The sequence below is a fragment of the Myiozetetes cayanensis genome, unplaced genomic scaffold (genome assembly GCF_022539395.1).
Source record: "Myiozetetes cayanensis isolate MyiCay16 unplaced genomic scaffold, myiCay2020 scf20-37, whole genome shotgun sequence".
Lineage (NCBI taxonomy): Eukaryota > Metazoa > Chordata > Aves > Passeriformes > Tyrannidae > Myiozetetes > Myiozetetes cayanensis.
Window position 1 is genome coordinate 15,012,089 of NW_026087412.1, and position 25,901 is coordinate 15,037,989.

Consider the following 25,901-nt stretch of genomic DNA (forward strand, 5'->3'; position numbering starts at 1 on the left):
AGTGTCCTGTTGGGAGCAGGGAGCTGGGGTCAGTGATCCCTATGGATCCCTTCCACCCTAAGATATTCTGTGATTCAAAGTGTTTTAGCAGCTGCTTTGGGGATAGAAATGGTTAAACCAGCCCTGAGGTACGAAAGGGGAGGGTCTGGGACAGAACCCGTCCTGAGCCAGGTGAGAGCCGTACAGCCCGTGTTTGTGAGCTGGGGGGACAGGCCAGAGCCCCCCTGCTGTGTCTGGGGACAGCCAGACCCCTCAGAACTGCTCTGGGAGGGACTTGACCAACATGGCAAACACAGGGGGAAACTGTCCTCAGCCAGAGCAGATCAGGGAGGCACAAACCCCACGTCAGGCTCCTGGCCCAGCCCCCAGGCCCTGGCCAAACCCACAGCCATCCCTTTCCTCGGGTGCACATCAGCTCAGGGGAGACAGCGAGTGCAGAATGAAGTGGCAGGGCAGTCATGGGCTGTGAGGAACCAGCAGCATCCTGTGGGTCATCACTGGGAGGCCCTGGAGGGGCTACTGGGGCAGGCGGGGGTCACTGGGGGAGCTGGAGAGTCAGCAGGGCTTGGGGGATCACTGGGAAGGTAAAGAGTGAAGGGACTGGAGTTGATGGGGGCCCTTTAGGGTTATCAGTAGCAATGGGGGGCAGTAGGGTTGGTGGAGGGGGCTGAGACCTGTCCTTCCTTCCCATGGCCTTGGGGTCCTGGCCCTGTGACTGGGGGGTCCCTGTCACACCCCACCCAGAAGGCCCCAAAGTGCCATGGGCTGAAGTGCCCCTTCTGCACCAACTGCTGCTGCTCAGCCTGGCTGACCCTGCTGGCCCCGTGGACAGGGAGGTGGCCTCTGGCCCCCAGTGACACACCCAAGGATATCAGTGAGCCCACCCCCCCAGGTGAGTGACCCTGAGGGTGCCTCCCCTCCCTGGGGTGCCCTGACACCCCCACCCCACTGAGGACAGACTGGCTGGGCTGCCTCACAACTCCAAGGTCCCACAGGGATGTCTGATCCTCCCAGGGCTCCCAGATTCCCCCAAGGAAACCCTGATACTCTGAGAGCTCCAGATTCCTCCCAGGGAGCCCTGAGAACTCTCCTGCTCTAGTGAGAATTCCCTCAGAACTCCAGGGAATTCCTAGTACCCCCAGAGGCCCATGGACATCCCCACAGCTCCAGCACCCCAGAGCCACCCTGATCCCCCACTTCTCTGCAGGGTGGGGCCCAAGGGACCGTTCTAGGCCACAGACTCAGTCCCAAGGATCACTTTGGTGTTTTGGATCAGATAATCCTCCCTGAGGAGAGGGGATTGATGCCTCTCCCTTCAACAGGGAGGGGTTTGAGTGTCACAACCCCTCCATAAAGGAAACAGAGGACATGGAACATGTCCTGGCACCGTTACAGAATCATTCATGTCCATCACCTGACTGTCCCACTGAAGGTGACAGCCCCTGTCAGTCAGTGAGCAGGACCACCTGCCTGCTGTGAGACCCCACACTGCTGACAGCTGCTGGACCCCATGCAGTGCAAAACTATTGCTCTCAAATTCTGTGAGTCTTACTTTCCTTCTGCTAAATGTGGGTGATTCACTATCTTGACAGTGAGAGCAAAACTCCTCTGGGTTTGTGCAGTACTGTTCCCTCCAATGTCCTCTGTGTTGCACACAGGTACATGCAGTACATCTTCTGCTTAACTGCCTTTTGAGGTCCCTTCTGGCTAAAAAACATCACTGCTCAGTGCTGGATACACACATAGATAATTCCAGAGTCACAGACTGGTTTGGGTTGGAAGGGACCTAAAGCCCGTCCCATTCCACCCCCTGCCATGGTCAGGGACACCTTCCACCAGCCCAGGTTGCTCCAAGCCCCGTCCAGCCTGGCCTTGGACACTTCCAGGGATGGGGCAGCCACAGCTTCTCTGGGCACCCTGTGCCAGGGCCTGCCCACTCTTATGTAATACACATATACTATATATTTAGTCAATAGTTACCTTTCTTTGCACCTGCCTTGCTGCAAAAAGCCTTCCATTGCAACAGCTCAAGGACCCATGGAGGGAGCTTTCCTCCCAGATAAGTGATAGATAATATGACTTTCTGTGCTGCCCTTTGAGAGCCATCAGGACCTCCTCGTTCCTCAGGCTGAAAACAGGAGGGTTGAGGGCAGGGACCAGGAAGGAGGCACTTGCCAGTCCCGAGCCAGGGTGGAGGTGGAGCAGAGATGAGGATGAAGGGAAGCATTCATTCAAGTTTGATGACTTGGGAAATGAGGACTGGAAGGCCTTTGGGATGTGGAACACACCAACCTTTCCTCCCTCTCACCTGAGGTGCCTCAGGAGGAGCTGCTGGCTCCAGCACTGGCTGCCAGAACACAATGGGAAGTGTCCTTGTGCATCCTGCAGTCCCTGCCGACCCTGGGTGTGTGTCACTGTGCTTGGCCAGTGGGACCTGCTCCAGGTCACCTCCCAGCCCCTCCCACCCCACAGGGTGTCCCCATGGCACAGAGCTCACAGTCAGTGCCAGGCAAGCTCACGTATGGAGAGACACAGAGCTGAGTCTGCACTGCCATACAGTGCAATCCACGAGGATTTACATCCACAATCCATGAGGATCCACATGGCCTTACTTGCTGGGTCTTGGCTGTGCAAGCCTGAGGCACTGGAGAAGTGGCTGATGCTCTTCTCTACGGTGGAAAGTCGTGGTGGGTGGAGAATCTTCACAGCTGGAGGAACACAAAGTTTGGATCATCAAAAAAGGCTCAGGATGGCCCAGGCAGCCACAGGCCAGCTAGCTCCAGGAAAAAACATGGAAGGAGGCATGGCAGGGGGAGGAGGAACAGGGAAACACTCAGTGTGGAGTTACAGTGACTGAAAATGATTGTTTTCTGTGATGAGGTTTGCTCAGGCAGAGTAGGGAGCAGGGGATGACATTCCCCTCACCTTCAGCCAGGCTCTCCATTCTCCTACAGCACTCAGTCATTCCCAGGAATGGAATGACAGGCTGGGAGAGCTGGGGGGTTCAGTCTGGAGAAGAGAAGGCCCCAGGGAGACCTGAGAGCCCCTGCCAGGGCCTAAAGGAGCAGGAGAGCTGGAGAGGGACTGGAGACAAGGGCCTGGAGGGACAGGACACAGGGGAAGGGCTTCCCACTGCCAGAGGGCAGGGTTAGATGGGATATTGGGAAAAAAGTCTTTCCTGTGAGGGTGGAGAGGCCCTGGCACAGGTTGCTCAGAGATGCTGTGGCTTCCTCATCCCTGGAAGTGTCCAAGGCCAGGTTGGACAGGGCTTGGAGCAACCTGGGCTGGTGGAAGGTGTCCCTGCCCATGGCATGACAGGCTTTAAGGTCCCTTCCAACCCAAACCATTCCATGACTGTGATTCCTAACAGAACACACTGACATCATCCACTGTGTCAAATCACTCCCTAACTGGGCATAGTTAACTTTTTTGCATTTATTCTCCAGATATGGAGGGCCACGCTGGGGATGTAATTCCAGCCAGGAGCTCCCCCATCCTGCCAGCAGAGCTGGGTGTCAGCAGCTGTTTGTGTCATGCCCTGTAGATGTGATGTCAAAGCCCACACAAGCTGCAGTGACTCCCCTCCTCCTCCTCCTCCTTTCCCTTAGGGCTGTGCAGTCCCACTGCTCACACTCATCAGTAATCCTGTGCATGACAGAAGGGGCTGAACTCACTGCCCACACACGGGTGTGCAGAGGCGTTTCGGGTGCTCTGAGGATCCAGGTGCTGCTCAGTGAGGCTGAAGAGCTCAGGGATGAAGACACCCAGCAGGTCTCGTGTGGCTGAGCTGTGTGGCCACCCTGGGGTACCTCAGTGGCACCAGAGTGCAGGGACACTGCGGTGTCCAGAGGTGTCACCGAGTGCCCACACTAACGCTCCACGGTTTGGCTGCTGACAGGTCCTACTCAAACACCCACCGTGGTGGAGCCAGCAGATCCTGTTAAGCCCAACTTCCCCCTTTTTCCCAGGGGATCCCAACAGATTTTACACCATGATGGGCAGAGGAGCCCCATGGTGGGATGGTTGGGGTGTCCTGTGCAGGAGTCGGACTTCTGGTCCTTGTGAGTCCCTTCCAGCTCGGGATACTCCATGATTCTGGGGTGCTGACCTGCCCGTGCAGGGCTGGGATACCTGTCCTGTGCTTCCCTCAGGCACAGGCTGGGCACTGGGGGAGCATCAAGCCCCCAGCTGCCCCAGTGCAGGAATCCCCCCTGTGAGCAAGGGTAGTGTGGGGCTGGGCTGGGATGCCTGTGAGGGATGGATGTAGCTCAGCGATGTGCATGGGAGTAGCCCGAGAGCTGCGGCTCACGGTGGGGAAGATTTTGGGAGTGCCGGGATGCTCCGAGCCGCTCCCAGCCCCGCTGTCGGCTCCCGCCGTCCCTCGCCGAGCCTCGGCCGCCCATGGCCCGCAGCGCCGGCAGCTCCCGCCGGCTCCCGGCTCGCTTGATGTGCCGCCAGGTCATTAGCGCTGTAATTACCGGGCGGGCGCGGCGGCTCCTGCCGGGTTCGCTCAGCCCCGGGCTCCGCTCTCCGCATCCCGGGATCCTCCCTCCCCTCACGGCGGCGCCTCCCGGGACAGCGCTCGGGGACCCTGCGGGGCGCTCGGACCCTCAGTGTGCGCAGGGTCGGGGCCTTCCCGATCCGAGGGACACCCCGGGACCCCCCCGAACCTCCCGGGCCCCCTGAACACCCCGTGCCCCCGGCCCGTCCCACCGCCCCTCAGGGCAGCGCCGCCTGCGCTGCGACCCCCGCGCCGGGGGGCGGCGCTCTCCCCCCGCGCCCGCGGAGCACTCTGGGAGTTGTAGTCCTCGCCCGCTCCCCGGCTCCCGCCGCCCTCCTGCCCCCTCTCTCCGCCGTCCCCGCCCGCCCGGGACCCCTCCGGGCCGCCCTGGCCTCCCCCGGGCCGCCCCTGCCCCGACCCGCCGCTCCCGGGGCCCTCTGGGCACCCGCCTTCCGCTTCCTGCGCGCGGCGCCCTCGGGGCTCGTAGTCCCGCCGCGCTATTCACGGCGGTCCCTGCGCTGTGTCCGCGCCGCTCGCCCGCGGCCGGGCCGGGGCGCTGCGCCACGGCGGCGGCGTAGGGAGGGAGGGCGGGCGGGGGCCGGGCCAGGCCGTGCGGCTGCTCCGCCTGGGAACGCGCGGGGCCGGGGCGCGGAGCGGCCCCTCCATCCCCAGGTGAGCGGCGGTGCGGGGGAGCGGGGCCGGGCCGCCCGCCCGGGGCCTCCCGGCGCAGCCCCGCGGGCCGCGGCTCTGCCCGCGCCGGGGGCCCCCGGGGCTCACCCGGCCGGGGGTCGGCAGGGCCCGGCCGCCCCGCCACACCTGTTGCCGGTGGGCCCGAGCCGGGGCTGGAGGCCGGGGCGGCCCGGGGAGGGAGGGCGCGGTCGGGGTCCCTTCGGCGAGGGTTTGGGGTGACCTGGGGGCTGCGGGGCCCCCCTCGCGCCCCAGCGCGGCCGCACACCCGGAGGGGCATTGCGGGGCTTGAGGGTCCCGCAGCGGCCGCGGGGGCACGGGGGAGGCTTCGTGATTCCCCGCGTTAGGCTGCGATGCCCGACCTGCCCTCGCCCTGCGCTCGGGGCAGGGAGAGCTGAGCTCCCGGTTCTACCCTGGGGCAGGGGAGCCCGGCCTGGGGCTCTGCTGGGCAGGGAGCCCGGCCTGGGGCTCTGCTGGGCAGGGGAGCCCGGCCTGGGGCTCTGCTGGGCAGGGGAGCCCGGCCTGGGGCTCTGCTGGGCACGGGAGCTGGCTTGAGGCTCTGCTGGGCAGGGGAGCCCGGCCTGGGGCTCTGCTGGGCAGGGGAGCTGGCAGGGCACTGCTGAGTGCCTGCTCCGGGCAGGACCACAGCAGAGCCCCCGGTACCCAGGGCTGCCTGTCCTTCGGGTCTGCACTCTCACCTCTCCGGTTAGACCTCCCTGCTGGGGGCTGACCAGGGTTTTGTGCAGTTTCTTTTGCGAGTTTGCCCTTTAGAATCAGTTGGCTGCTCTTATACTTGGGTCTTGAACATCCTGAGGCTGTTGGGGTCCTGGTGCCTCATCCAGACCCCTGGATTTTGGTGCACATCAGCTCAGCTGCAGGTGAAGCATGTCAGCCTCCAGGTCCTGAGTGTAGAAGTCTTACAGGGGATGGAAAAGGCTCTGTGCTGACCCACCTCCCCATTTGCCAAGCTTCTCTCTTCCCTCCTTGCTCCTGCATCTTGGGGTGCATCCCCCCCCAGGCATCAGGAAACAGCTGAGGTGGTCATCTGGTGAGGGGGGATAGAATAATGTGTGTGTTGTGTTTGAAATGTCATCCTGTTTCCTCCAAGCTTGTCTTCAGATGGGAATCTCAGTGCTCGCCGCTCCACAGGCCCGGGATACGGCTGGGTGGGTTCTCACGGTCGGATAGAAGGTTATCTGGGAAGTGCTCACTGCCTGTGGCCTGGGGTGAGGGGTGGGATGTACTGCACTGCCCTGGGTGGGTCAGGAGCTGGTGGAGACCAGGAATGCGTTTGGAAGGAGCTGAGGTGCGGAGGAAGGGGTGCACATCCCAGACTGTGACCCCCGTGCCTCTCAACACAGAGATCTCGCCACACTTTGCACGTTGTCACCCAGGACTCACAGGGACTTTGCTTCAGGGCTGTGCTCCTCCCTGAACTGGAGCAGACCCACGGTGATATCTCAGCCTCCTGTGACACCCTGAGCCTCCTGGTGGCTTTTGTGTGGCTATTTTTTGAGACCCACTGCCTAACAGCCTGGCTTGTGCCCCTGGCTGGGCCAGAGCAGGACTGAGCTCTGCCTGAGAACGTGTCAGAGGCAGGATTCAAATTACCCCAATTTGATGTACATGGGGACATTAACTTGCTTAGAGTTGCATCAGCTTCTGTTTGTGTCCAGGGCTTTAACAATTCAAGGCAGAATGCAAGACCCAACAGTGTTCCCTTCCTCGGGAGGGGCTGGAGGGCTGCAGAGGTGTTTGAAGGTTGGATGTGGCTTTGCTAAGCCCTGTTGCTTTGGTAGGAGGGAGAGCAGCCTCCTGCAGCCTGGAGACTTGGCGTGTGAGGGAACTCAAGGTGTGAGCCAGGCAGTGTCTCCTGAATTGGAATAAATCCTGAAAAACAAACCAAAACTGCTAAAGTTGTACATAAAAAGGGTCGGGTGTCACGCCCAGGCTTGGAGCTGCCTCGGAGGAGCGGAAGGGCTGGGTGACCCCGTGGAGGAGCCTGGATGCCCCCAGGAGGCTGATTGCCCTCTGCTCCCCTGGGCTGTCCACGGGACACCCTTATCTCTGCTCGGAATACTGCTGGCTTTGCAGAGGGAAGTGGCCAAAGCTGAGTGCTGTTGGCTTTATCTCATGGAAAACATGCTCTCCTCTGTCCCAGAGGTTTTGTGGGAGCTTTCCAAATTTGCAGTGGTTGCACGTGAGATGTAGAGAGAGACCCAACCTCTGCCCTCCCTGCGTGCAGCTGTGCTTGTGCTGATCTCCTCTGGTGGGAACATCATCTGCTCCCAGGTGAGATGCAAGTGGGAGAAATGCTTTTTAACTCTTCCCACCTCACCTAAATCCAGGCTTGTTTGTTTCTGGCTTTGTTCTGACCCTTCCTGTGAGCAGAGGGGTCTGGGAAGGACCAGACCCGGTGGCATTTCTCTGAGTGAGGGTCTTTATGAAGCAGGGGGAGGCTGGAGTGAGGGGCAGTGGCTGCCTGTGGTCAGAGCTGTGGGCAGGGGGAGAGGAGATGGATTTGTGAAGTGTGTGCCAGCCCAGTGTCCTGCTGCAGTGGCTCTCTCCAAGTGCCCAGAGCTGGAAGGAACCTTGTGAGCAGCCCATTTGGAATGTGGGGGCTCTGAGCAAGGTCAGGCACAGTGCAGCCCTCCTTGGGAAAGCTGCTTACGAGGGTGGGACAGGTGAGTCAGTGGCTTCCTCCTCATATTCCGTCATAATCCCACTCCTGGGAGCGAGGTGGGCTGCCTGCCTGCTCCCTGGGAGCCTCCTGGATCTGCCTGCGTTTGCCTCAACCATGGAGGTTGCTGTTGGACCCTTCCTGAGTGCACAGCCCTCTCCAGGCTGCTGTCCCCGAGCTGGGCAGGGAGGAACCGGCTACTCCGAATTTCTGTCACATGTGCTGCTTGGAGTGCTGACACATTTAGCCATGGCAGCTGAGGAAGCCAAGAGAGGCAGAAGGGCTGCTCGCTGCCTGCTCAGGAGAAACATTTAACCCTTGCCCTCACAGCTCGCTTCCCTGTGTCAGGATGGCTGATAGGAAGTGCCCGTGGTGTTCCCAAAATCTGCTCACTTCAAAGATGAGGAGGATTTTTTGTGTGCCGTTTCCTCCTGCTCTGGAAAAAAAAATACTGCTGCCCTGGTGCTTGGGCAGGAGGGGGAAGGGGGAGCCCTGGCAAGGAAATAAGATCCAGAGAAACGTGTCACCAGCAGAAAGAGCAATTGTTTTCCTGCATTTCCATGGCAGAGCGTTGTCCTGTTCAGGCAGCCCATGTTTGACAGCCAAGATAATACATTTATATTGATGTAATTAGCGGGACGTGGAGTTTGCTGAATGGCTCGGGGGCAGCCTGCTTTTCACTCTAACTCCAGCAAATAGATCAGGGAGGGTTGGAAAGCTGCCGTGGGTTGCTGGAATTGGCCCGTTGGGTTTCTGGAGGTTGAATACATAACTGCTGATATTTCCTATTGTGCTGTACCCTGCCTGTTTGAAAAGAAAATAACTCGAGGGAACATGGGGCTATTTTTGCCAGCTTGAGATGATCAAGTTTGATTTCTAAAAACTGAAGCCGAGTCTTTAGGCTTGCACATTAAAACTGGTGTTGGAACCACATCTCTGTTCCCCCACAAAGTCGTGCCTCCGTGCTCTGCCAACGGTGGGAGCTCGAATGCGTGCTCATAAAAAAAGAAAGAGCCTCTCTGTTCCTGCAGTGCAGCCCCATTTGTAGCACGGAGGGTGCTGAGGAAACGCTGTGGGGGCTGAGCAGCCTCGGCACCAGGGGAGGGTGACAGTGGCACCATGTCGGGGTACCAAGCTGGTGCCCTGCCCCAGCCCTGGCATTGACAGCCCTTGCCAAAGCTGCAGGGTTATCAATGCACACCCACTCTGGTAAAATAGAGACTGAGACCTTACAGCTGTTGTCCCCTCTGTGATGCCACCCAGCTGCATTTCTAACGTGGTGCTTCCTATGGCACCAGAGTTTCCTCTTCAGCATCTTGTTCCCCGTCGCAGCCCAGGTGATTTTGGTTTACTGAGGATATCATGGGCAGCTTCCCAGCTTGGGTTGTGTCCTCCTGCTCCTGCAATAAAAAGGTTTGCAGAGAAGGTAACTCTGGACAGCTTTGTTGGGGTAGCAAGTGAACTCCCCTGTGTTTGTGCTGGTCCTTGGAAGTAGGAGCACGGCATGAGGGTCCTCGTGTGCAGGGCTGTGTGTTCCCCTGTGGCAGCCCTGCTCTCCACAGAGCACTGATGTGGTCAAGGGCTTGCTCTCCAGCTTACCTCTCTCAGTTCTCCTGCCTGCAGACTCAGGCAGCAGGCAGAGCTGGGGCAGTCCTTGGAATTCCAGCACAGCCCAGAGGGTTTGTGTTAAGCTGTTGGGTGCTCAGAGCTTTCCCTTCCTGCTCCATTCCTATGTGAACATGTGCCCTGCAAGGAAAATGACGTGGTGCCACATCACACTGTCCTCTGGTGTTGGTCTCACTCCCTCATTAGCTCTAAGCCTTCAGCCTTTCCACTTGGAGATGCTGTGGGCTGGAATTCTCTTTGTAGCCAGCGCTGCACAGAACCTTGGGTTAAAAGGTCCTTTTGAACCTGAATCGGTCCCTTATTTACTTTTTACTGGTCCCTGAGAGGCATCTCTTGCCCGCTCTGTATCCACCTCTCTGTCCTGGTCTGGTTTCATTAGCAGCTCATATCCAGGTGTTCACCACAGGACATCTCCCCACTGCCTGGAATTCTCAGTGGTGGGGAGTGCTGGAAGAGAAAAGCTCCTTGTGAGTTCACTGTGACCTCCCCCAGGGACATCGTGCTGCACCTGATGGTGTGGCTGTGGGGACGGTGGGCAAGGTGAGGGAGCAGAACAGGGTCTGTTGCTCTTGGTGCTTCTGCTGTGCTCCCAAAGAGACCCAGTGATTGCACTGTTCTGGCTGAATCCTTATTTTTGTGCTCCCTCCCCAGCCTCAAACAGAGGAAGTGAGAGTGTGCTGGTGAGCCAGACACTTACGGACAAGGGTTCTTGTTGCCTCCATCTGCTAAAAGCCCATCCCAAAGGAGACAACTCTTTCCTAAAGCATGGATTTCACTAGAACAGGTTGTGTTAAGAGCAGAGAATGTGAAGGAGGAAGGGGAAATATCTCGGAGGAGGGAGGTTTGCCGAGGCAACTACTTGAACGTCATGGCTTCTGGGGGTGGGATGGGCACGTTTGGCATAATCAGAGAAATTTGTACTGTAGAATTTCCAGTAGATGTAACTGCTAATGATGTCCTGGCTATGCAGAGTAATTAACATCTGTTTCTGTATTTGAACATTCAGGCAGCGTGCCCCGCCAGACACCGCTGTGCTCACATCCGGCCCCTCGGGAGCTCCTGCCCTGTTGCTAATTGTGGAGAGCTGTCCAGAGTCCTTGTCCACGCGATCCTGCCGTGCTCCCTCCTGCCCTGCTCCCTCCTGCCCTGCTCCCGGGGTGCTGTTCCTGCTCTGATGCCAGCTCACAGCACAGCGCTGAGCAGCAGCCACCGTCAGAGAGAGTGAGGCCAATGCTGGGCACAGAATTATAAAGTCACAGCCAAAGGCTCTGAAACCGCAAGTGAAGAATCTGAGCTAACCCAAAAGCAGACCCGTCGTGTCTCCAGACAGGACCAAGCTCCAGCCGGATGCCTGGGAAGCACAGAGCCTTCTGCCAGCTGGAGTTGGAGTGGATGCTGATGGAGTGACGCGAGGTTGGTTGTGTTTGCTGGGGTGATGCTGATCAGCCCAGAGTCTCAGCAGCCATTTATTCTTACGTGCCTTTCTCCCCTCTCTGTCCTCCAGCTCGGCACAGCAGCTGCTCCTGCCAGGCCTGGTGTGCTCCCAGTGCTCCTGCAGACACCTCCTAGCATGGTCCCTGTGCCAGGCTGCTCCGCGGGTGCCAGCTGTGCCCGCCCGGCTCCAGGGACACCAGGCTGACCCCACACCCCTGGCACCGCACCCACCGAGCAGGAACCGTCTGGGGTGAGAGGCTTTTCTGACTCAGCTCTGGGCTGGGCCGGGAGGGGCTGAAAGGAAGACCTTCTCTGGTTTGTAAGCACAGTTACCCCGCTTTGTGTCTGCCAAGCACCTCGTTCTTGTTGTTCTTCCTTGTTTTGATTCCTCCTTCGAGCGTTTCCCTCTCCGTGCTGTCTGCGTGAAGGCCACGTGCTCGTGTGGGTAGTGAGACTGGTGTCCCCTGGTTTGCTTCTGCTGAAGAGGAAACTGTAATAGTGGAAGAGAAATTGTGGGGTCTGCCAGGATCTCGCAGTCTTAAGCAATGGACTGTCCCAGGGCGTATTTGAGGCAGTGCAAGGGCAGGGGAATAAGTCGGTCTTAGAAACTCTGCATTGCTTTGCCTGCAGTAAGCACTGTGGCAGTTCCCAGGCCAGGACTGGGACAGAGAGGTGGCTGTGTTGTACCTTACATGCCTGGGCTGTGGAGACAGGACGAGGTGGTGGGAAGCCAGTCTGAGCTTGGACCTTCAGGGTACTCTTGCAGTGTGTGATGGTGTTGTCCTTGAGTTCTAATGATCCAGGCTGGTGTGGCCTCATCCAGGTTGGGGTTTTGGATTGATCAAATGGGCACCAGCGTACTGTGTGTTGGCCCATCTGGTCAGCCTGGGTGCCTATGGATTAGCTGGAGCCTCCCTGTGACTTTGGTGTCCAGCCACAGCAGAAGGTCTGTAGGACTCTCTTAGGGTTGGTGGTCAGGGAAGCCAGACTGTGGACACTCTGGCCTTTGAGCACTGGCTGTCTCCAGGGAGGTGTTGGTCAGGTCTGTACCGTGGCTAATTCTCACTGGTGAGAGGGATGAAGTGACGTTCCTGCTCATGGGTCAGTTTTGATTCAACCTTGAAATGTCTTACAAATAAATGCCACTGCCATTGTTCCTGTTGCCTGACCTTGCACGTTTTAGGAAGCAGAGGCTGGTGGAGGGAAGGCTGGGGCTCTGTAGCACCACAGGCTCAGGCAGCTGGATTTGTCTTGTAAGGCATTTGAGAGTGACTCCAGTAGTGTGAGCTCCTCTCCATCTGCCTGTTTGGGCATTGTGGGTTCAGGATGCAGCCACTGCCCTTGGTGGAGAGCACAGTTCCCTCCCTGTGCTGGAGGAACCTCCGATGGCCTGGTCGGGCTGGCTTTGCTCTAACAAAGGCAGCTTTTCCCTCAAACTGTTTGCATTATGTCTCAGCCCTCTCAGCCTTTTCCTCATTGTGCCCTCATTCCTCAGTGTGACCACTGTGTTTGTTCTAATGACTGTTCTCCTGGGGAAATACGGTTTAAGGTGTTGTGTGATTGAACACATCCTACACTTCCAGCTCTACTGGTGTGGCTGAAGAGGAGCCACTTGTGATGGAGTGAGCCAGTAAAGCCACTCTGGTGAGGAGAGGGGAGGATCGTGGTGGTGTCAGGCTCTGCTTTGTCTGTAGCACTTCATTGTCCCAGGTGTTACTCCACACCTATAATTTCAATTACAGTATAATCTCACAGAAGCAATGGTGTGGCTGCCACATCAGTGTGCAGAAGGATTCACGTGGTTTTTGGGATGGCCCAGCACAGAGTACAGGTGCAATGTGGAGCTGGAAGGGGGGAAGCAGTAATGTGATGCTTCTCCATTAAATTATCACTCTGGGCTGTCCTTCCCTGCTGCCAGGAGAAGCTGGGGCTGCCCCTGGATCCCTGGAAGTGTCCAAGGCCAGGTTGGACTGGGCTTGGAGCAACCTGGGACAGTGGGAGGCGTCACTGCCCGTGGCAGGGGGTGGAACAGGATGGACTTTAAGGTCCCTTCCCACCCAAACCATTGTGTGATTCTGTGATTCCAGAAGAGGAACTATTTTCCTCTCCAGCCCCCAAGTCTGTCCCACCTCCCTGGTCTCTCCTGGTTCCCTGTGCTCTTGGGGAAGGCAGGAGCCTCTTGTGCATTTCTTGGTGATTCCAATGCTTTTCTCTGCCCAGTTTTTGTGATGGAAATGCCAAATGCCACCGTTGTCTCTCAGGCTTATCCTACCTCTGCACTTGCCTGAGGCACAGCCAGAGATGCAGTGGTTTAAATCTAGGCCATTTGACTGGAAACTGGAACGTGGTGCCAGATTAAAGCCAGGGAAGGCCAAACTGCATAAAAATGGCAGGAGGAGACACCCAGGTGCTGCTGCCTGTTGGCTCTGGGCAGGGCAGTGCAGTGAGGGCTGGGAGCTGTCTCTAGGAAGGGATGCAGCTGGATGAGGCTTGGGCAAATTACATATTTACTGCCTGTCTAACCTGTGTTGGAATTAAAGCTGTGATTGGGGTGTCTGGGGACAGTGTGCTCAGGGGACATCTCCTCCACCTCCTGTCTCTGAGACTTTGTTTTCCATGTCCATGTCCTGGATTTTCACTGGATGTGAGACTTTGTTTTTTTGCTGCAACTCTCTTCCCCTCCCTTCTGCAGTGGCCAGCTCTTCATCTGCTTATCTGTCAGCTTAGCATGATCTGGAGATACAATCCCTGCTGTCCTTTTGGGAATGACCTCGTGTTTGTGCTGTGTTTGGGCACCTCTGGCCCACTATGAATGCGGGTTGCTGAGTGACTGGGAGGAAGGAACTCCTTGGGTCATCAAGCCCAGTTCCCTACTGCTGAAGACAAGTCTTCTTGTGCAGGTCATGAACTCATCCAGGAACAATCACTGGAACTAACTCTGTGCTTCTTTCCCCAGTGCTTCTGGAGCAGCTGGTCGATAGATCTGCTCTTTGAAAGGTCAGAAACCCTCCTCTGCCTCCCAGTGTCCAGCCTTCCCGGGCTGGTTGACTGTACCTGTGCCATTGCAGAGTGTCAGCTTGCAGATGAGAGATGACTTGCACTTTTTGTTCCTTCCCTGGCTCTCTGTAACCTTCGTGTCCCTGCAGCAGTGGTGGCTCTCGGTGGAGGTTTGTCCTGAGAAGTGTGTTGAAGGCTGCTTTGTTTCTCCATTTGGGCAGGTTGGGTTGGCTGGGCTCGTTTGTTTCCGTGTTGTGCTTTTGAGTGTTCCAAGTGCAGGTGGAGCTGTGAGCTGCACAGTTTGTGAGTGTCAGCAAGTACAGAAGAGCACTTTTTGTGCTGCTGTCACTTCTGTCGTCTTTTTTAGTGTTTGTCCTTGCTGCTTGTGCCATCTTGCCCCTTCAGGAGGGAGAAGTGTTGTCAGAAACAGTTGAATCAAGGTGAACCTGATAAAGCAGTGCATTGAAGAACCAGTGCCTGGCTCTTCCTCGTGGCTCTTATTCATGTTTATCTCTAGCTATGAATGTGCAATAACAACAGTTCTGTTCTGCACAGGCTGGCACAGCCTCAGACAGGACGATCTGCTGTTTACCAAGCAACACTCTGCTGTAAGTGAGAAAGGGGGGGAAAAAAGCGGTTTATTGCTGCTGGGTAGCTCAGAGTGTAGTTAAACCTTTCTGAGAAAGGAGGAAACTAAGAGCACATGTGTTACTCAAGACGCGTTTTTCCTGGCAAGAGTCCCGTGTGTGTGTGCTTCCTGTAAAGCATCCCCGTGTCTGCTCCTTCCCATTCAATCTGTAGCATATTGGGAGCAGGAGAGTAAGAGCTTCCTGTTTTTATAATGCAACTGGTCTCAGCAGGCAATCTGTCAGGGTGATTTTTCAGCCTGACATCTCTTGGAGCTGGGGCAAGCCTGTGAGCTGAGTAGGATGACAGAACTCTGCTACAAGGATTATAAATACAGGGAGGAAGAGATCTGGAAATGAGATCTGCTGCTTAAAGCTTCCCAAGATTGGATGCTGGGGTTTGTGTTGTTTTGTTCCTTGCCCCCTGTGTGTCTCTCTGTGGCATCACCTCTCTGCTGCTAATGAGAGGGAGGGCCTGTGCCAGCCCACACAGGCTGAGTTAACACTGAGCTCCAGAGGCACCCACAATTGGCTGGGAAACTGCAGGATACACGTGGCTCGCTGCACTTCACTGGAGCAGTGTTAATTGACTTAATAGAGCACTGGGGTTGTAGGGATTGGCTCGTGTGGGTTTTTTTTAAACATTCAGACACTTCCTCAGCAGTGCCAGTGTTGCCATTTTCGTGCTCGTTCAGAAACTGCTCTTCAGTTGTCAACGGAGATGGGGTTTGAAGTTAACCCTTATTTTGAAAAAAACCTTCCTGCTTCTCCCTCTTTTTCTCCCTCCAGCTTGTGATTAAGATGTTGATTGCCCTTTCAAATCTGTATAATCCCCTCTCTCAAAGTGACCGTGGTAGATTTCCAGTAGCTCCCCGGATTATCTGTCACTGGTTTACAGTTGTCCAGTGCAAGGGAGAAGAGGAAACTTCACTCAGACTTTGCTGCTCATTGCTCTGTGGCTATAAATGTACTTTTCCTATTAATCTTTCACTTCAGGCTTTGGACACCTCTTCCTCTGCCTGCATGCTTACGAAGAGTCAGTGCTGGGCTTTAAATGCAGCTCAGCCCAACTCAGCTGCTGTATATGAGTTTCCTCTGTGTTAAAGTTGGGCCAGAACCAGTTTCAAGGCAGCTGAAAGAAGGTAAAGACCCTGGAGCTTGCCCTTGCATGTTAATTCCACAGCCAGAGACATGTGCTGCTGTTCTGGCCTTTGCTAAAGCGTCGCATGAAACATGAGGTCCTGTTCTGTGCTGGTCTGGGGCTCCAGGTTAAATTATCTTGTTACCTCATTAATAGCCCATCTGGAAATGTGCTTCCAGACAGCTCACTTCAGCTGATGATACCTCTGCAAGCAGTGTACCAGTCTTTTTCCTCACAGAGATCTGGAAAACAGCTCACTTGGAGCTTCCACTCCCCTCCGTTTCCTCAAAGGCCAGAATCTCTGGTCTCCTCTCTTCTTCTAGCCCTCTGCCCCATAACAAACATTTGGATGGGTGAGTGTCACCCTGCTCTCCCTTTTCCACGTCCTGCCACTTGTGCTGCTCACACACTGCCTGTCGTCCTTGTGCCTTGTGCACCTGAAGACTTCTTGGCCCTGGCAGGTCTGACAGAGCTTCCTGAGTCACAGGACCATGGCCCAGATCACAGGGGGAGCTCTGTGGTAGAGCACAGGGACTGCAGGAGCCTCCCAACATCCCAGCTGAGTGTGCCAACCACTGGCCCATCCTTCCCGTTGTACCTGTGCCTCAGTCTGTCCTTGGAGGTGCCTTCCTGCCCCTCCCTGCCAGAACCTTTGCAAGGAATTGGAACTTGCTGACACCTTCATTTCCTTCCAAGACTGCAGCACTTGGCTGCCTTGGCAGGTGAGGGCAGGGAGAAAGAGCAGCACAACTTTATTTCTTGTCCCCAGCTGTGTGCACAACATCTGCTCAGCACAGAGTGTTCGGTTCACTTGCTCTTGCTGCACTTGAGCCCTAGAGCTCTCGTGGGGTCGGTGTTGGCATCTTGGATTTCAGCCTGTGCTGCGTCTGTCTGAGGTGGGTGTCTTGTTGCTTGTCTGCTCTTCCCCCACTGCCTTGTGGAAGGAGAGGGGTTGTTTACCCTTCCTCTCTTGGGGTTACTTCTTTTAGCAGGGTCATCTCAGCCATGCTCTGCTCTGGGACCCGGTTTTGCACGTTCTGCCCCCCTGCCTGGGGCTGGGAGCTGGATCTGTCACTTGCTGGGCACACAAATGCTTGAGGTTCTTTCCTTTGCTTGGCTGGCATGACACACCATCAGACACTGCACTCTGCATCCTTAGTTATCCCATGCCTGCCGTGCTCTGTGACTTCATTCCCTCCTGACGCTGCCCTGTCTCGTCCTGCACACCATTCCCTGCCTCCCCTGGCCCAGTGAGCGTGTGCCTCCTGCCGTGGGGAGCAGGAGATCTGCTGTGCATGGAGGCAGGACTGGCCAGGGGCTGACCATGCCTTCATGATGGCTGAAGTGGTCTCCTCCAGCTCCATGCCCCAGTCAGCCCCAGCTCCTGAAGCTGCACCCGCTGGCCCCTGAGCTGATTTGTGTTTCAGGGTGTGAATCGCATCCCAACCGTCCCTGCAGAGGAGGCTGCTCCTGCCAGGGCTGTGTGTGGGCACTGGACATTCAGAGCTCTCCAGGATTTCCCCTGATTTCCCCCTGTCAGCAGCAGGTTGCGTGTGAGTGAGGGCACAGAGCTCCTCCTTTGCTGCTGAGGGTGGTACCGGCTCCCAGCACAGCTGGCTCCCCAGGGCAGTGGTCACGGCCCCAAGCCTGACAGACCTCAAGGAGTTTTTGGACAAAGCTCTGAGGCACAGGGTGGGATTGTTGGGGTATCCTGTGCAGGGCCAGGAGTTGGGCTCTGTGGGTCCCTTCCAGCTCAGGACATTCTATGGATCTATGATCTTAGCCAGCCCCCAGGCAGGGGAGCTTACACAGCAGAGGAGGAGAAGGGCTGGTTCTTGCAGCTTCAATTCTAGGAGGAAGTGTCCATTGTCTCGGCCCAGCTTTGAGGGACTGTACCTCCCCCAGGTACATGGTGTGCCTTCTCCTGGGCCAGCTGCTCGCCCACCACCTCAGAGCTGTCTGGAGTTGAGGGTGGCTGTGCTTTCATTCCTGGACCTTCCCTGGAGCAAGGGAGTAGCTCAGAGTTAACTTTATTTATAGGTTGAGGGAGTGGAAATATTAATGAAGTGACAAAGTTCTTGTCCCTGAGTCTGGGAGGCTGAGAACCAAGTGAGGCTGGAAAACTCAGCACTTGAGCTGCCATGTGGATCATAAATTACTGGGAAAAGGTGTCTGGGGTATCCCATCAGAAGGAGGAGTTTCTGCATGTGGAACCAGCTGGGGTGAGTCTTCCTCACCGCTTTCCTCAGTGGCTGCAGCAGCTCCAGGGACCTCTGTCTCCTTCCTGCTGTGTGCCAAAGGGAAGAGCTTGGGGTTGATCCTAGGAAAAGTTGATCCTGCAGCTTCCTAGATGCATTGAACCACATGGGCTAGTTCCCTTTGCTTCCTCTTTTGCTCTCTTCAGAGCCAAAGCCTACTTTGAAGCTGGAGGGAAGGAAAGGGGGTTGGGCAGACCCAGATCTCCACCCTTCCTGCCTGCTCCACTGTGACAGGAGAGCTGGGGCCCGAAGGGTCAGCACTGCTCGCTGCTGTGGAGGAATAGGGTTATCTGGAAGCACCCAGGTGACTGCTCTGCTGTCCCAGCAGCAGGAAGAACCTCCATGGCAAGGCTTTGCTGTCCTGAACTTGTCGTAGGTGCCTGCTGCTCACGGTGAATTTGAGAAAGGCTCTGCATCACGATCAGGGTAAGCTGGTGTGAGTGGCTTGGGAGAGGAGACATCGAATCTGGTTTTATTTTGGAAGCAGTATTTTGGGAGCAGCTAAACAGCATCTGTTGAAACCTGGTAATTATTGCAGCTGCAAGGGGCAGAAAACCAAAATCCAAACTCAGCATCTTGCTAAGGTGCTTAACTGTTAATTTCCATGAGTGAGATCCACCCTTCTCAAGACACTTCAATCTGTTCGCATTGTTGCTTCCTCTCCAGATTAGATAGGTGGAAGCAGTGCTTTATTAATTAGAAGGAAAATCCTGCTCCCTCCTGCCAAGGCAGAGGAACTGTTGGCAGTTTGTTCCCTCTCTGTGGCTGAAGCTTCCCATGTTCAGCACGGGCCACGTGCCTGCAGGTCATCCTGGGGCATCTCCCTGGCCAGCGGGAGAAGTTCCTCAAAAACAAGGCTGAGTGCTTCCAGAGAGGCTTCCTTCTTCTTTAATTGTCCCCTTCCCTTGCTGGAGTGCAGTTTCCATTCTCACCTTTCCTTCTTGGAGGCTCCTCATTTGCCTGGTGTTGGCCAAAGGCGTTTTGGGTCTCAGCTCGGGGAGCGGCGTACGTGCTTTGCATTGAGCTGTGACGCTGCTGCCACGCCTGTTCTCAAACTGGTTCACCCTCTCCCCACCTTGGGTCAACCCTGAGATGTTGTTCATTGGCTGCTCTCACCTAGCATGAGGGTGACCCCGAAGAGAAGGATTTACTGCTTTGCCTGGAGAAATCCGATTTCACACAGCGCTCACAGGCGAGCAGCCCAGTTAGACCAGACAGTCTCGGAGATCACTCCGACTTAGCCAGGTTATCCTCCACCTATTTATAGCTCCCTTCCTCTCCCAGCTCCACCCACCGTGGGGTTTTACCACAGGTTTTAAAGCAGAACTCCCAGCCTCTCCTCCCCCTGTGGTGGAGTTGAGCTGCCTGCTCTGACTCCCTGGAGGAGGAGGACAGAGCAGGACACTGGAGCCGGTGTGATGTGGGCAGCAGGCATGTCTCTGGCCTCTTCTGGTGAGCTAAAACTGGTGTTCCCATGGGGAGGAGGAAGCAGAGTTCTGCTTTTCCAGCTTGACAGTCAGCTGAGGAAGTGGTCCTGAACCAGCCTGTGGAATTGCTTTGTTTGGCAGTTTAACCCTACTTGAGGTGGGAAAAGGCTGTTGACTGCCTGGGCACCCTCCTGTGTCGCTCAACCTGCTGAGCTGGGCAGGGCTGTTTCGACCCATCTTTATTTACTTTATCGTGATAGAACTCGAGTCTTGAGGTAGAAGAGAGAGTTTGTTCTTCTGTCAGGTCCCAGAGTTGCACCCTGTGCCGGTGCTGCCGCAGACACCGCAGGTGTGGGGTGGCTGATGTCTCCAGTCGGGCTCGAGTTGATGATGCTTGGAAATGCTCTTCCCCTTCACATCTCGTGGCTTTCATTTAGCCAGAAAATCAGATTTGTTACAAATTAACTGCTTGAATAGCAGGAAATGAGAGGGGAAGCGCCAGGGATCCACTTTGGCTGGGTCTGTGAAATCAGTGAAACCTTGCTGTGGGGTGGGAGGAAGCCAAGTGTGGGCATGGGGGGCTGATGCCCAGCAGCGAAGCAGACCAATTGAAAAAAAAGGAGGTGGTAGGGAAAGTCATGTTCCTGGGCTTCTTTTGTCACATTTCTTTAGTTAGTCCAGGCTTTGTAGAATACAGAGGAGAGACTGTGACAGAGCAGTTAACATTCTCTAGCTAATGACCTAATGCAGGCACGTTCTGGTATTCAGCTTGTAGCAAAATTGCACCTGCTCCTTGAGTTGCTGCTTTTCAGAGTGTGTTATCTATCGAGGCCTTTCTTGATCCTTTAGATCAATCCTGGGATTGAAAAACTGTATTTTAGGACTCTTCATTTCAGCCTTTTTGTGGCACAAAGTAGTTCCTTCGCAAAGGTCTTTCTGCGGTTCATTCATCTCCCTAAATCCTGGTGGGTAATTGAATAAGCTCAGCTGTGCTAATTTTTTTGTCTTCCTCGTTTCTTCTTTTTTGCTCTGTTAAATGTTCCCTTGATCCTCTGCTCCTGATATACATGCAGATTGCTGTGCATTTTCCCTCTAAGTAGACACGTGTATGTGTGTGTGTTTAAACTTCTTCAAATACCAGAGGACGTGAAATGTTTCTGTAGTTTAACTGTGATGATGCTCGAAGAATAAATTCCAAAAGGTAGCAAAGAGAGGGGGAGAAAAGGAGGAGCAGTCAAAGTCCCTGACCTGCTTTTGTGGGTAGGGGCATGCTTGGTGTCAGCTAAAAATTGGATTGAGCTGAAAGTAAATAGCCATAGAAATACTTTTTCAGATTGCCAGTTTGTCCAGTTCCAGCCTTGCTGTAGCATTAGTGGGGAACAGCAGAAGAGGAGTGTTTTATTTTACGTACAAGCACACAAGCCATCCAGTCCTTGTAGCTGAAGGTAGCTAAACATCTGATGTGCCAGTCAGAGCCCAAGAGCTTTCAGACTGACCTGGGGTTTGTGGTCCCCAAGGATTGCTGGTTTGGGCTCCAGGTGGGACTGGCTTGTACCGTTTGCTGCTTCTTTCCCCTGGTGTGAAAGGCTTTGTGCTGGGCTCTGCTCTGCTTCCCTCCCCTAGTCGAGCTCCTTCCCTGTGCCTGGAAACTCCTGGTGCTTAACTTGGGGGAGCCTCTTCTCCAGCCCCTGCACTCCTCATCTCCAGCAGCAAAAGCTGGATTCAGTGAAACAGCCCTTCCCATCCCAGTGAGCACTGGCATGGGGATCCTGCTCAGAGCATGCATTAATAGGCTTTGAAACTGGAGGGTTGTTGCTGAAATCATACCTTATCTTTCTCTCTTTTTCTTTCCTTTTTTCCCCCCCTTTCTCTTTGTTTGTTTGTTGTTTTGTTTTGTTTTTCCCCCTCCTCTGATCAGAACCGACCTCCCTTCCTCCAGCGTGTCGGGATCTTTCCAGCAGCCCATGCCGCAGCATCCCCCCCGAGCTGCCCATGCCACTGGCCTGGACCTAACCTAGGCTCAGTGTCGGCGTGGGCCGGGCAGGGGGCACCATGGGCAGCTCTGCCTCATCGCTGGCCGCGGAGACGGAGTCGGACCATGGCTTCGGTAGCACCCCCTACCCGGGGCACCCGGCCGTGGGCTGGTATAGGAGCAGCCACGGCAGCCCCGTGTGGGAGAGTGCCCTTATAACGCGGCAGCAGCAGCACCTCCAGCACCGGGTGCGAAGGTAAGGAGGAGGGGAACGACCTGCTCGCTGCTCACCCGCTCGCTGCTCGCCCCCCAGCCCGAGTCCGCCCGCTGCCTTCGGCAGGCGAGTCGCTTTGCATCCTTTTTGTTGTCGTGTCCCTTCGCTCAGAGGCTCAGTTCAGTTCCTCAGGAAGCTACAGCCAAATTTCCACCCGTTTGAGTGATGCCAAGCCCTGTCCTTTACATGGGGTGGCTGAAGTCTCCTGCAGAATGGACTGCAGGACTCAGCCCAGCTCTTCCTCACTCACTTAAATTGTGAAGGTGGCTGCCAGGGAATGGGATCTCAGTTCCTTGTTTGCCATGTTGTCGTGGCTCCTCTTCTTTCTGACCTCCCAACCACACTGTAGTGTCACAGGGGGAGGGTTGTGACTCCAGGTTGGGAGGTGATAAGCCTCAAGGGTTTCTGAACTCACAAGAGCTGCAGAAGCTGTTTTCATGCAAAAGCAGTGAAATGCTTTTGAATACCAGATCCAAAGGAATGAAACACACCAGACCAGAATCACTTTGAAAACGAGCTCAGTGTTTCCAACCCTCAATTCCGGTTCCTCCTTGATGAAATCAGCACCTCAAATGTGTCTCTGAGCCATTGCCTCTGCCCCTTCCCCACCAGCCACTGGAAGTGAGGAGTTTCTCTTCATGTCGGGGCATGTGTCCTGCATTCAGTCTCTGACAGGTATGTCGAAACATCTAAAACCCCTCTGCCTGGGGGCTTGGCTACAGAGGCTGCTGTGTTTTGTGCTAATAACCTTTGAGCCTTTGCCTAATGCCTGCTCGGTGTAGATTCCAGCCTGGTGGGGTGTTCGTACCTGCTTGAGCCTGTTTGGAGCTGCTGGTCATTTAGGAATAGCTGCTTTGCTTCCCAGTGTCCTGGCTTTCTACTGTAGACGTTTGCTGTGATGATCAGTAGATCTGTGGTTGGGGTCCTTGTTTTCTTGCCTTCCTGCTGCTGTGAGGCCTGGAATGTGCTGCACGGGGTCTGGTACATAACTCCAGGAGCCTCTGAGGCAGCAGCGTCACCTTTGCTCCTTTCTAGCCCTGTCTTGGGTCTTCTTGTTGAGCTGGGACAGTGTGGAACCAATTATCTGTTGTCTTTGCTCTCAAACACGGCCTTGAGTTCCCAGCAGTGCCCGAGAGAGCTTTTAAAAGAGTATTTTGTGCAGTTCCTAAAATCTATGTGTTGCTGTGTGTGTCAACCAGCCACGGTTCTGGTTGGTGATCTGTCCTGTCGGGGCTTGTCCCCTCTAGTTTAGAGGGGTCCTGTGAACAGAGCTGGTCCTTCCTTCAGGATTATCCCTTCTGGGCTGGTGGTTTTCCCTCTGTTGCCATGAGGAGTGTCTTGGCTCACAGATGAGCACCCCAGTGTGCACAGCCAGCACTGGAATTAAGGAACTTCCAATGCACAGCTGGCCCTGGGCACTAAAAAGGTGATGTCTCTGCAGCCTCGTGTGTGCCAGTTCATGGCTCAAAGTCTGTAGCTTGGAGGAGGTTGAGAAACGAAGTGAAATCTTGACATGTGGAAATAAATTTCCTGAACAACCAGCCTTGGTGGTGGAAGGGATGTTGGGGCAAGAACAGGAACTGCCGGTCTGGGCGCAGATAACGCTAGTGTCCTGTTAGGACAGGAGTGGCTTTTCCGATAATTATGTATTTCCCCTGCTGAAGGCAGAACAGAACTCATCCCAGTGCAGGGCTGCGTGGTTCCTGGAGACAGGAAAATCGCTGGCCGTGACTCAGTGAGCAGTGAGTTGCGTGGGAAGAACTCGCTCCAGGCAGTGATTATGGAAGTTGGGTTCAAAAGACCTGCTGGGATCAGCCAGGCATCAAAGCAGCGCCGTTCCCAGGGAGGGACGGGGGCACAGGGGGGTGAAGGAGCAGAGGATGGTTGGTTTCCAGGGAGGAATAGATAAATATATTCCTTTAAAGAATTAAGTAAGTCAATAGAACGAGGCAGGGTAGGTCGCCTGCCTCTGCGTGCCCTCGTCCCTGGAGTCGTGGAGCGGAGGAAGGAAGTGGAGTACTAGGGAGTCAATCTGAGGCTGGGCAGGAGTTCTGGGATGGACTCTGCTTTTCCTGCTGCTTTTCTGTCCCTACCTGTGGCCACCTTTGGAGCTGGTAATGCTTTGGCTGCTGTGGAGCAGCACAAAGCCAAGCTGCTCTGGGCTGTCTCAGGGATGAACACAAGCCTTCCTTGGCAGGAAAACAGGGACACAAGTACTTAACGGGTGACTTTGGTCTGTACTTGATGGGGGAATTAGGGGAGGCTTTCCTCGTGGTGGGGTGGGAACAGGGAGAGAAATCAGTGCTGTTTGGCTTTCAAGATTTTGGAAGCTGAGAGGAGGCTGCGCTGTCTCCCGTTGCCTGGGTGAGGCTGGTGGTGTGGAGTTCCCTGTCTGCTGAAGACAGGGAGACAGGAGGGAGTAGAAAAAGGGCATTAGTGGTAAAAGCAGCAGGCTTGTGACATCCACATTTGAGCCCCTGATGTCTTCTGGACCAGGCTGCACAGTCTTTGTGTGCCACCTTCTACACAGGAGCTTGTCCCTGCCTTCCCCAGCGTGCCAGGAGGACACAGCTGCCTAAAGACTAGAGGTACCAGTGTTACATGCATGCTGGTTAGAGGGACCTCATTGCACAAATCTCTGCTTAGGGCAAGGATGTTGGTTTTAAACCCATCCCTGGTAGCTGTGTGAAGCCAGACAAATTCTGGCTCAGTTAGAAGTCCCCTTGGGCTCCATCTTGCTCATGCGCTTGAAGGTGCTGGCCTGGGCTCCTGCTGGGTGGGAGTGCTCAGCTGGGTCTGTGGATCCACCACAGCCAAGCTTCCCAATGTGCCAAGCCCTTCGTGGGGCTGAGAGCAGGCAGGTGAGTGCCCAGGTCAGTGCAGGCAGCGGGACACTGCTCTGGTGCTGCAGTTGGCTGGTTTGGGAGCTGTGGGATTGGGGTGGCTTCTCCTGCTGCCGCTGCAAGTGGTGGTGGCACCTCTCCAGTGAGCATCCTTCCACATCTGTGAGGGGTTAGGAGGGAATCTGGGCAGTGAACTGTTTCCTGAGGAGATTTAAGGGAATGTTTCTGTTCACCAGGTCATCATTCCCAAGGATTCATAAAGAGGGTGCTGTTGAGTACTAGGAACTGCTGGATTTTGCTCCATTCAGGAAAGGCTTTTTGGGAAAAGTATTGCAAGATCTGTGCCCACTACTTGGTTTGGCTGAAGCTCTCTGGCCTCCTTCTCTTCCAGAGAACACTCATTTTCTGGGGTTTCCTGTGGCATTCTGCAAAGGTTTTGTATTTCTCTATAAAAGCCTTTGCAGAGTGAAATACCTCTGGGTCACAATGACTGTGGAAGGAGGAACACACTCTTTTAGTATTATTTTTTAAGTGCTAAAAATATATAAAATGCTTTTGTTGTTGGCAGCTGCTGGGAGGGCACTTGCTGTGCCACCCCCTGCTCCCCAGGGGCACCACTTGTTTCTGAAGGGAAACTCGAGGCAAACCATCCTTACCCTTGGTGTTTGGGAGCCCTGTGGCTTAAATGCATGAACAGCAGCAAGTCAGAACTGCTGGGCAGCATCACACAGTCCTGTTTGGGAGCTCTGAGTTGTCCTGAGGCTGGTGGAGATGTTAATAATGGGATTGTGGCAAATGGAGGGGTGGCAGGGCCATGTAGGGAGGGGGGATGTGACTCTGTGCAGCTCCTTCCCACCCTCCTGTGTTGGGGCACTTCAGCTCCAAGTGCAGCACGAGCAGAACTGGTGTCTGCAGGAGGGTTTAGTCTGTAGAAAAGGAGGCTCAGGGGGGACCTTCTGGCTCTCTGCAACTCCCTGACAGCAGAGGGGAACCAGGGTGGAGATGGGGTCGGGCTCTGCTCCCAGGGAACAAGGGGCAGGACGAGAGGAAACAGCCCAAGTTGTGCCAGGGAAATTTCTTCATGGAAAGAGTTGGTCAGGCCCTGGCACAGCTGCCCAGGGCAGGGGTGGAGTCCCCATGCCTGGAACTGTTTAAAAAAGGTGTAGCTGTGGCACCTGGGGACGTGGGGCTGTGATGGCCTGGGGGAATGGTTGCTGGGGGAGTGATCTTAGGGGGCTTTCCCAACCTTAATGAATCTGTCATTCTATCATTCTGTGTGTTCCTTGTTGGGGAAGCCCATGCCCAGAGGAGAAGTGGGAAGAAAAGCTCCTGGTAAAGGATCAGGTGACTCTGCAGGGTTTCCCTGCTTCTGTTTTCTGTCACTGGATCTCAGGCAGGTCTGGCAGCCTCAGTGGGTAGGGTCTGTGCTCTTTGG

The 25,901-nt window shown here is 55.4% G+C and overlaps 1 protein-coding gene across 10 annotated transcripts in view; it reads left to right on the forward strand.

The window, feature by feature from the left end:
• Positions 1-5,132: 5,132 nt before the first annotated feature.
• The window catches only part of CAPN15 (calpain 15), a 58,955-nt gene continuing 38,186 nt past the window's right edge, over positions 5,133-25,901 (forward strand). Inside the window, exons 1-6 of one of the 10 annotated variants that reach the window (XM_050317615.1) lie at positions 5,133-5,173; positions 10,501-10,907; positions 10,999-11,178; positions 13,885-13,925; positions 15,548-15,693; positions 21,296-21,605. In XM_050317615.1, coding sequence (XP_050173572.1) covers positions 21,430-21,605 — 176 coding nt within the window. In that variant the 5' untranslated portion in view covers positions 5,133-5,173; positions 10,501-10,907; positions 10,999-11,178; ... (1 more) ...; positions 15,548-15,693; positions 21,296-21,429. Of the gene's footprint in view, positions 5,174-10,500; positions 10,908-10,998; positions 11,179-13,884; positions 14,096-14,480; positions 14,534-15,547; positions 16,589-21,295; positions 21,606-25,901 lie in introns of those variants that run through there. The other 9 variants (XM_050317613.1, XM_050317620.1, XM_050317616.1 and 6 more) reach the window with 9 other exon arrangements.